Source organism: Tachypleus tridentatus, chromosome 7 (genome assembly GCF_004210375.1).
Source record: "Tachypleus tridentatus isolate NWPU-2018 chromosome 7, ASM421037v1, whole genome shotgun sequence".
Classification (NCBI taxonomy): domain Eukaryota; kingdom Metazoa; phylum Arthropoda; class Merostomata; order Xiphosura; family Limulidae; genus Tachypleus; species Tachypleus tridentatus.
In genome coordinates, this window is record NC_134831.1 from 186,307,099 (window position 1) to 186,318,435 (window position 11,337).

The 11,337-nt window shown below is 36.2% G+C and overlaps 1 protein-coding gene across 1 annotated transcript in view; it reads left to right on the plus strand.

The window, feature by feature from the left end:
• LOC143257500 (uncharacterized) overlaps positions 1-8,529 on the plus strand; it is a 136,682-nt gene extending 128,153 nt beyond the window's left edge. The window contains 3 exon segments of the mRNA XM_076516274.1: positions 1,242-1,351; positions 5,550-5,765; positions 7,785-8,529. Coding sequence (XP_076372389.1) covers positions 1,242-1,351; positions 5,550-5,765; positions 7,785-7,790 — 332 coding nt within the window. The 3' untranslated portion in view covers positions 7,791-8,529.
• Positions 8,530-11,337: the final 2,808 nt, after the last annotated feature.

Here is an 11,337-nt window from a genome sequence, read left to right on the forward strand (position 1 = left end):
GGTTCCTTTGTCCAATCAACACGTCACCTCATCACCCTTGTTTTCTCATAGCATTTACTAGGTGCAACATACAGATATCATCCATTTGGGCAGTAAAGAATACTACAGTTGATGACCCTCTCAATACTGCTGCACTGAGTTACAGCAGTAATCTCTTGAGTAGGATAGGAACCACGTACTGTAGAACAAATAAACAGACAACTAAAACTAGATACATTCAATAGTTTTTTTAACCATGTGCTTATGCTGAAACCGCATAGAAACTAGACAAAATAATTTTTTTTTGTTGAAAAATCAAATTTAGCTAAAACAGGTATAAAACTTGAGATTTTCCCGTATACCACATAGCAGAAGTTAACTGTTACGTTGTTCATAACTGATCATATACTTCATTATTAGGGTATGGCCTTAGTGGATACTAAACTATATCATGTTCTTATAGTTACAGTGAAGTAAATAAAGAAAAGATGGTTTGATTGAAGTTCGAGTTCAGTTTCTTTCAGGAATGTGTGGACAATATTCTTCAGGGGTATGTGGACCAGCTAGTGTCTAGTTAGTCAGATGGACTTAATATTATATCCTTCAGTCTTAGTGATAACCGCAACGCTGCAAACTGAAACGTAACTGAGAAGTTATTCTCAGTTTTTTTTTACATTTATTCTTCATTAGCCAGATTTTAGTCGCTTACGTTTCGGCGATGGCTAAACTCTCCCCCCCCCGCTTGGACAACGGTAAGTCAGGGGATTTACAAAGCTAATATCAGGGTTCGATTTCCCTTGGTAGGCGCAGCAGATAGTTCGATGTGAATTTGCTATAAGAAAACATACACATACGCGATGGTTAACTTTTCAACACAGGAATGTGGTTGAGCTATGGCTGTTCTTATTTCATAGTTTAAATAATAAAAGTGGATAAATATTAATTTCTTAATACTTCCTAGTTTACTGAAAGTGTAGGACAGTTATCGAATATTCTGTACTGTCGTTCTGTTTTTGAACTATAAAGTTTTGGAAATATTTAATCATACCTTGATCCTGTTGATTCACTCAGTAGAATATCAAGCTAATTCACTTTCAAAAATTTAGCTGCAGGTCAATGAAGAGGGTAACCTGTTGCACTTTCAATACATTATAGTTGGTTTTAAATTGTCTAGTTACTCATTACAATAAAATTTAGAAATAATGTTTAAGATAGTTTCAGATAGTATTTTTTACAATCTTAATAAGATTATTTTATTCCAGACGTTCCGTCAACACCCGTAGATTTCCGCATCCTTCGACAAGTTGGTAACGATAGCCTTCTAGTTGGATGGCAGCTTCCGGAAGGTGGCGCTACTATCGGTGGCTACCAGGTAATCACGGAAGGGCGATGATAAAAAAAAAAAATGGTGACTAAAAGGTCCAAAACTTGTGTACATGTGAAAAAGAGGAAAAGTAACATTTTTTTATTTCGTGTAAAAATTTCTCCATGATGCCAAGAAGAAATATTTGGTCTGAAGGATAAAAACATTTTCCACATTTCATTTAAAATTTTCTTCCAAGCAAAGAAAAACGCAAAAGATTTCCTTGCGAGATAAACAAATTCTTGATACTTCGAGTTAAAGACGTCGCCAATTGTAATTTTCTTAGGTGCAAAACAAGAGGTGCAATGCCCCAAAACGGCAGCAAGCAACTTGAAGTGTTTTACAATCATAGTGCTCGGCACGGTTAGGTGGTTAGGGCGCTCGACTCGTAATCCGAGGGTCGCGGGTTTGAATTCTCGTCATACCAGCCCTTTTATGCTTGCCCTTTCAGCCGTGGGGCGTTATAACGTGACTATTAATCCAACTGTTCTTTGGTAAAAGAGTAGCCCAAGAGTCGGCTGTTGGTGGTGATGACTAACTGCCTCCCTTCTAGTCTTACACTGCAAAATTATGGACGGCTGGCGCAGATAGCCTTCGTGTAGCTTTGCGCAAAATTAAAAACAAACGAACTGTATTCTTGGCTGTTTGGTCAATTAGAAATACAAAATCAACCAATGAAGCCACGGAAGACTATGGTTTCATTTTTAGAGACGTACTGAGTGTATTCTAGGGAGTTTGATCAATAACAAATACAAGATCAGCCATTGAAGCCACGAATACATCAGAGAAGACGTTTTCACCGATTTTAAATATTTGGTTGAGAATCCACGGAAATACCTATTTATAAATAAGTTTAGGCCAACCTTTATACATTTCTAGCAAGATACAGGTAAGCACGATATTTATAAGAATATGCTTTAGTCAAAGTGACTTTATAGATTGGTCTTAAGTCAATAGTTTTTCAAGTGATTCAAAATCTTCGCTTTTAAAGTTTCTGGATTCAGGTGGTTGACCAACTTATCCAAATGCTGAACTAAAAGAATACTCTTAAGGCAGATGGTCAACAGCAAGAAGCTAACGAATGACTTTATCACAGCCACGATTCTTGTAGTTGGTGTAATTCAATTCCTTTTCACCTTCAGTTTATTGATCAGGTGAAGAAGACATGTGACGTTCCTGATCACTAGTAGTCTAGCATTTCCTTCTCACACAACAAATTACGAACCCCCTAACCAACTGACCACGCCGAGCTATCCTGGAATACACTCAATTAGTCTCTAACAATGAGGCCATCATCTTCGGAGGCTTCAATCATTGACTTGGTGTTTTTAATTGACCAAACAGCCTAGAATACAGTCTCTAAAAGTGAGTCCAGTCTCCTCTTTTGCAGTTTTCACTCACAAGATGACTCCAAATCGATTTACTTTCTAAGTTGTTTGATCAATGATGCCCTCAAGTATAACACTTCAACTGAATTTATTTTCAATGTAATCGTTTATTGCGTCTTACATCAACTAAAGCAACTGTAAGCTCTCTAACTTTCACAACATGGGTTTTAGTGGTCGAAATTCAAGATATAATACTTCCTAATTAGTTAAACTACCAGATTTCTAACACACCACGTTCTCCTGAAGTTTCTGAATATCCTATTCTTATTTGTTTATCGTGTACTAGCAAATCTTTAATGATTAAGAATTAGGTGAAAAATGTCATTAAAATGGTGTATTCATAGATACAGTTAAGGTACAATATAATTGTCACCAGGGTATTTTTCTTTATAGATTTAAATTTATTTGTTTGTTTTTTGAATTTCGCTAGCCGTCTTTTGCAGTGTAAGACTACAGGGAAGGCAGCTATTTATCATCATCCACTGCCAACTCTTGGGTGACTCTTTTATCAACTAATAATGGGATTGACCGTAAGATTATAATGCCCCCACGGCTGAAAGGGCGAGCATATTTGATGTGACGGGGATTCGAACCCACGACCTTCAGATTACGAGTCGAGTGCCTTAACCACCTGCCCATGGTCTTGCTTTATAGTCATCATATTGGTTCTAGTGAAGGAAAAATGTTAACGTGAGTAAAAGAGTATTAGGGGTCCGGCATGGCCAAGCGTGTTAAGGCGTTCTTTTCGTAATCCGAGGGTCGCGGGTTCGTATCCCGATCGCACTAAACATGTTCGCCCTTTCAGCCGTGGGGGCGTTATTATGCGTTGATAAAAGAGCAGCACATAGGAGGTGGATGGTGATGACTAGCTGCTTTCCCTTTAGTCTTACACTGCTAAATTAAGGACGGCTAGCGCAGATAGCCCTCGAGTAGCTTTGTGCGAAATTCGAAAACAAACACACAAAAGAGTATTAGAATATATCCTAAGAGTATGTGATGTTGTCGTTCTTTATAATTGGTTTAATATCTTAAGACAAACCTATAACGAACAGAGCCTCTGAGTAAAATAATTTTCTTTTTCTTAGGCCTATGAACAGTTTGCAAGCTGCTTTTAGTGCTATAAAAATGTAGTCGATTGTTAATAACTGCCTTTTAAGATTAAGTTAAATTAAGTGTTGAAAGTTATTGACTGCTTTATGGTCCAACAGCCAAGAAGTACAATTCTGCTAGTTTCACCTGCTATAGTTGAGATGCTCTAACCCTAAACCTGTTTTGTTTCACCTTTTATAACGCAGATGTAATGTTCTTAAGTATTTGGGCTGTCCGTAATTAAACAATAAATCCCAATTGATAAGTTAAACCACCCCTTAGCTTTCACTGCAAAATTCTAACGTTAACCAACACACAATTACCATCTTTTACTGTGGCATTACACAGGTAACCAAGACACATTTACCAGCATTTACTGTGAGATTACACTGGTAATCAACACACAATTACCATCTTTTACTGTGGCATTACACAGGTAACCAAGACACATTTACCAGCATTTACTGTGAGATTACACTGGTAATCAACACACATTTACCAGCTTTCACTGTGGTATTACACTGGTAACCAACACACATTTATCAGCTTTCACTGTGGTATTACACTGGTAACCAACACACATTTACCAGCTTTCACTGTGGTATTATACTGGTAATGTGAACACATTTACCAGCTTTTCCTGTGATGTTACACTGGTAACCAACACACATTTACCAGCTGTCACTGTGATATTACACCAGTTATTAACATACGTTTACCAATTTTACCTGCAGTATTACACCGGTAATTGATACACACTTACCAGCTTTCTCTATAGTAATCCAGCATTAACCGACTAACATTTATCAATACGTTGAAAGATATTTTGGTTGAGACAATTTTAGACACTGGGAGATGTACAACATTTGAATCCTATTGCTAACAAAACCTTGCTGATTGTTTTTCTATGTTCAGGCTCATATGCTTCGTGCTCCAGTGGCTTTAAATTACAGGTTAAGCAGTCATGCTTCACTAATACAACTGTTGGTACGTAAAACCTGAACGGTTAGAAGATGCACAGATTTTACTTACTTGTCTTCGAGATGACATTCATCTCTCAGGATACGTAACACAATCAATAGGCAGGATTGATTTACCTCAATACGTAAAAAAACATCTACCCCAACACAACATATCAAACCTGAGTTAACACCGTTGTCGTGAACTGTTGTTAAACAAAATTAACTATTGTCCAGTAAATTGTCACCAGTTCTGAACGAAAAGGTGTATCAAACAGCCGTCCTGAGATAATTTTTAAAGACAAATACATGAAATGTATATATACACACAGGAGTATAATTTTCATGGTGAGCAAAACTAATTTAGCCCGAAAGGAAATCTCATGCATGAAGATATTACAGAAAACCTGGTTTTCGTAACACTAAAAACGTACGAAATGTACGTCGAATTTCAACAACTTTCTGAGAAAATAGTAAAGTTGTAAGTCATCCTAACGGAGGTTTGTTTTTTATTTTAATTCACTGACATTTAATTTAACTGCCGTTTCTAACTTTTACTAAACACTGAACTGAAATAATTAGAAGTAGAACCTGTGCACGCGTGTATCTTCAAAGTTTAGTTTCATGTTGTCGTTTTGTGTGTCTGAACGTGTCTCTGTATACTCCCGCCTCATGCTTTCATATTCATTTGTTTCTATTATTTTCTTTCTTGAAATACTTCCACCATTTTATTGGGTTATGAGTACCTATGGATCTTTGTTTCTTTCATAGATATTTGTAGACAATGAACTTCATCAAAAGGTCAGAAGCCCAGACAGAACAAAGGCACTACTTCACAAACTAAACCTTGGACATCCACTAAGTGTCAGCATTAGATCCGTGTCTACATCGAACGTTTTATCGGAGCCTGTGATCACTAGCTTCACTAGTTGTAAGGACATAAATGGTGGACAGCGATCAAGCCCCGGACCGGAAAAACACTTGAACGTATGTGCAATATTTTATAACACTGCACTATGATTAGGTCCAGGAATTTTAACTACATTTCTACATTACATTGAGTGGTTAAAAAAAACAAAAAGAGGAAAAAACTGGACTTATAATATACAAGTAAAAGATGTAATTGTAATAAATATATAGTGAAACATTTGGTTCACAATCATTGGACACAAACTAGACTTTTCACACTGTTATAATCAACAGTTATTTAGTGTAATGTGTTCAAGTTGATTTAATTGCAAACTTGATGTTCACACTATGATTTACTTGTGTTTACATTCATTTAATTACAAAACTAAATGTTCAGACTATGACTTACTCCTGTTCACATTGATTTAATCAGAAAACTAGATGTCCAGACAACGATTTACTTGCTCACATTGATTTAATTACAAAACTAGATGTGCACACAATGATTTACTTGTGTTTACATTGATTTAATTACAAAACTAGATGTTCACACTGTGATTAACTCCTGCTAACAATTATTTAATTTCAAAACTAGATGTTCACATCATGATTTACTTGTGTTTACATTGATCTAATTACAAAACTAGATGTGCACACAATGATTTACTTGTGTTCACATTGATTTAATTACAAAACTAGATGTTCACACAATTATTTACTTGTGTTCACTTTGATTTAATTACAAAACTAGATGTTCACATCATGATTTATTGTGTTTACATTGATGTAATTACAAAACGAGATGTAACATTATGACTTACTTGTGTTTACATTGATTTAATTACAAAACTAAATGTGCACACAATGATTTACTTGTGTTTACATTGCTTTAATTATAAAACTTGATGTGCACACAATGATTTACTTGTGTTCACGTTAATTTAATTACAAAACTAGATGTGCACATCATGATTTACTTGTGTTTACATTGATTTAATTACAAAATTAGATGTTCACACATGATTTATTATGAAATATCGGATGTAACTTTTTCTTGTTTTAAATGATGTTGATTCTTGAAGTTAAGCACAAAGTTACACAATGGGCGATCTGTGCTCTGCCCACTACGAGTATTGAAACCTGGTTTATAGCGGTGTGTGTTCTGTGTCACTGGAGGACTTTTGCCATCAAACTGAACAGAGAACAATTTACTTTGTTGTTAGATGTTCCATCCATGTTAATAATGTTATTTCTATTATAATTGCTACATCTGTTTTTGTAACTGTGGTACCATTGTAACCGTGCTTCTAATTGTTTTTATTATAATTGTATTTAAAATTGTGATTCTGTTACAATTGTATTTGTAAGCAGAGTTTTATTATATTTCTAATTGCATTCTGTATTTTTACATCGTGATTATTGTAATTGCATGTGAGTTGTCTCATACATTTTAAATTTCATCTGGACACAAATTAGTCAATTTTGACGACAAATAAGCGCCACCCAATAGTTCAACGATGTGCCTCATGATTTATAACCTTAAAATTCGGGTTTCGATATATTCTGGCCCGGCATGGCTAAGTGGTTAAGGCATTCTACTCGTAATCCGAGGATCACGGGTTCAAATTCCCATAACACCAAACATACTCGCCCTCTTAGTGGTGGGGGCATTATAATGTGACGGTCAATCCCACTATTCGTTGGTGAAAGAGTAACCGAAGAGTTGACGGTGGGTGGTGATGACTAGTTGCCTTTCCTCTAGTCTTACACTTGTAAATTAGGGACGGCTAGCGCAGATAGCCCTCGTGTAGCTTTGCGCGAAATTCAAAACAAACCAAATCGATATCTTCAGTGAGTAGCTTAATGTGTAGTTCTGCGTGTAACAAACTATGAGGTGATGCTTTCTTATGTTATTCGTAGCGGATGTGTTGATACTCGAAATATGTCTCTAATTAATGTACAACTTACCATGATGTTCTTTCGTGCTACTCAAGGGAAGAACGAAAGGTGTTTGTTAATGTGTACAAATGTTCGATGTAATAACGTATTTTCAACATATGCAAAATATTACATGCAAAATTCTTGATCTTTTTTTAGTTGTAACTGTGGTTTCAAACTGTGAACTATGTAAGTGCCAACTCCCTCTGGATTACCAATCTGACATCCCGAAGACACTGGATACGGAGACGTCTACTGGCTGCTGTACTTCACGTGTTTGTAACGAAGATCTCATAAGTGTTAGCCATGTACAATTTGATTTATTTTGCACTGTAATCTGCTGTTTATAAAATATTGTACTGTTCCTACCGTGAAACGAAAGGGAGCAGACATTGTTCTTTTTTTCTCATATGTTTTATAAATCTTGTGTAAAATGATTTAACTCGATTATTTTTACTCTATCTCTTTCTTAACGTTTAAGATTTTGTATAGTTCACATAAAAACAAACAAACAAAGATATATCTTTTGAGTTTATTGTCCTGGTGTCACCCATTTAGTTTTGATATACGACGCCTGAACTTGGGTAAATTGTACTTAGTTTTGTGTGCGGTTATTATGTTTTAGTCTGATGTTTTGTCGCTGGTATAGTTTTTAACCTTTTGTTATGTTTAAAGTAGAGAAACCGTGGTGAGTAATCTTCAAAATATATTTATACTCTCTTGATAAAGCCTTCCTGTCTTGCTTTACTTAGAAGCAATATAAAACATATGATAGTGTTGTATTTCTTACATTTACATTATGTAATACTATTATGCCCTTCCGAACGGACGAAATTACAGTATTTGTTCAAAGTTGTATATTTTAGCAAATAGAATGAATATAAACCTCTTATTATAATATTAATTTGCGTGTTTTCTGTTTTATCTTTGGACATAATACAACACACTATTAATTATGTGAAATATTTAGCTTTGGAAGTAATAACACAACATTTTAATATGGGAAACACGTACCATTGGAAATAACAACCCAACACTTCACTATGTAAAATCTGTACCATTGGACAACATTTTGTAAACTGTGTACCTTTGGAAGCAATAACACAACATTTTAATATGGGAAACACGTACCATTGGAATAAGGGACAGACAAAAGATAGAAGTTATGAACAAATTATTTTGTTTTTTAAGCTGCTGTTGCGCCAGTATCAGATACAAATATGAAGATGACACTTGGCTATAAAGAGACACTTATGATGCAGTAGCAGCTACTCTTTTATTAACCATCTAGACTCTACAAATAACCATATGCGACACGGCCTCCCTAAAATATACTGTCCTCGACCAGTTTTGATAACACAGTACAGACATCAAATATAAAATTTTGAACACGAGGTTTGTGAGTGTGTATGTAATTATAGTAACAGGTGAGAAAAGTAATTGAAACGTCGTCCTCTACACTTGTGTCTCCACAACAGGCAGTTGCCGTCCATTCTACAAAGTTTTATCACAAACAGGTTTATGCAAGAATTGTTCATATTTCGTAGAGTTTTTCGATATATTAAAGTTGTTTTAATATATCTGTTTCTCCATACCTTCTATACAGATGAATGCAACAAGTTACACATTTGATTTATTTTGTTCGTCAGTTAAACGTGACGTGTCGTGTTGCATTTCATTATAGTGTAGTAGCGAATACGTTTATTCAGTTAAAAGTAGGCTTATAAACGTGGGTGCTGTTGCGTGAATGCTTCCATCTGGTCAATGGCTCTAAATTAGGAACATCAATGCGAGAATCTAAGGTCTGGTATTTTAGTTTATGTGTCGCATAAGTTGCCGTTCTGGTTTAAAAATACCAAATATCTTTCAGCATGTAAAAAAAAAAGTTCAAAGAATTGGTTCCGTGTGTAATTGAAACAAACAAACCCCCGAAAATGTATTATTGTAGGTACCAACTAATACACTGCTGGTCAAAATCTTAAAGCCAATGAATATAAAGAAAAAAATATGCATTTTGTGTTGTTAGACTCAATCATTTCTTTGAATAGAGCTTCGAAAGATTAAAATAAGAAAAGGGAAAATAAAAATAAAAAACTTTTTTAGCATTTAACAGGGAAAATGTGAACACTGTGAAATTAGCCTAAATACCAGCTGGTCAAAACCATACTGAAACGAAGCGTTAATCGGTAAACACGTAACGAAATTTAGTCATTTGTGTTCAAGCACTAGCGTTGTCAACATCTCTCACTGATATCTCCCGTGTTACATGGGGTAAAAACATGGCAAAGGCTGAAAAGTTAACATAGTTTGAACGTGGAAGAATTGTCGAGCTGTAAAAGCAAGACCTCTTTCAACGTGCCATCGCTGGTGAGATTGGGCGAAATAAAACTGCTGTTGCATTTCCTAAAAGACCCTGAGGGATACGGAACGAGAATTTCAAGTGATCGGTCCAAGCAAATTTTGTCGGCGTTGAGCAGGAGGATTCCACGGGTTGTCCAGCAGGACACCAGCCGATCGTCGAACCAGATTAAGACCCTTACGGACGCAGAATGCAGCTCAAGAACAATAAGACTGCATCTACAAGAGAAAGGCTTTAAAACCGTAAACGTCTTCAAATGTCACGCCTTCTTCCACACCACGAAACAGCTCGGTTAAACATTGCTAAGAAGCACCAAACATGGAACGTAGAAAAGTGGACGAAGGTTTTGTTCTCTGATGAAAAAAAATTTAACCTGGATGGTCCAGATGGCTTCCAACATTACTGGCACGATAAGGATATCGCACCGGAGACATTTTCTACATGACACAGTGGAGGAGGTTCCATCATGATTTGGGGTGCTTTCTCCTTCCTTGGAACAATTGAGCTTCAGGTTATACAGGGGCGTCAAACAGCAGCTGGCTACATTGGCATGCTGAAGAGATCATCCTAATTGATTGAAGGCCCTCGCTTGTGTGGAAATGAGTGGATCTTTCAGCAGGACAACGCTGCAATCCACAATACCCCCAAGACAAAGGACTTTTTCATGGCGAATAACGTGATTCTTTTGGACCCTCCAGCGTGTTCGCCCGCACTGAACCCCATTGAAAATGTTTGGGAGTGGGTGGCAAGGGAAGTCTGTAGAAATGGACGTCACTTCCAAACAGTGCATGATCTTCGTGAAGCCATTTTCACCACTTGGAATAACATTCCAGACAGCTTTCTGCAAACGCTTATATCGAATACCACACCAAAGCGAATGTTTGAAGTTATTCGCAATGACGGCCGTGCAACACAATACCGAGACCTCTTGTTGGGCATTTCCTACCCTGTTTAGGACTTCTTTTTGGTATGGTCTTAAACTTTTGACCGGCTAGTATTTAGGCTAATTTCATAGTGTTCACGTATTCCCTATTAAATGCTAAATTTTTTTTATTTTTATTTTCCTTTTTCTTATTTTCATCTTTCAAAGGTCTACTCAAATAAGTGGTTGATTCTAACAACGCAAAATGCATATTTCTTTATTTATTCATTGGCCTTAAAATTTTGACCAGCAGTGTATTACGTCTTGAGCTATTAAATAAGATTTAACAGTTTATTTAGTCTCGTTTATTTAGATTAAGGTGCTGGATCGAATCTGAAAGTCGCGAATTCGAATCCTTATCGCACCAAACATGTTCGCCCTTTCAGCCGTGGGTACGTTATAATGTCACGGTCAATCTCACTATTCGTTGG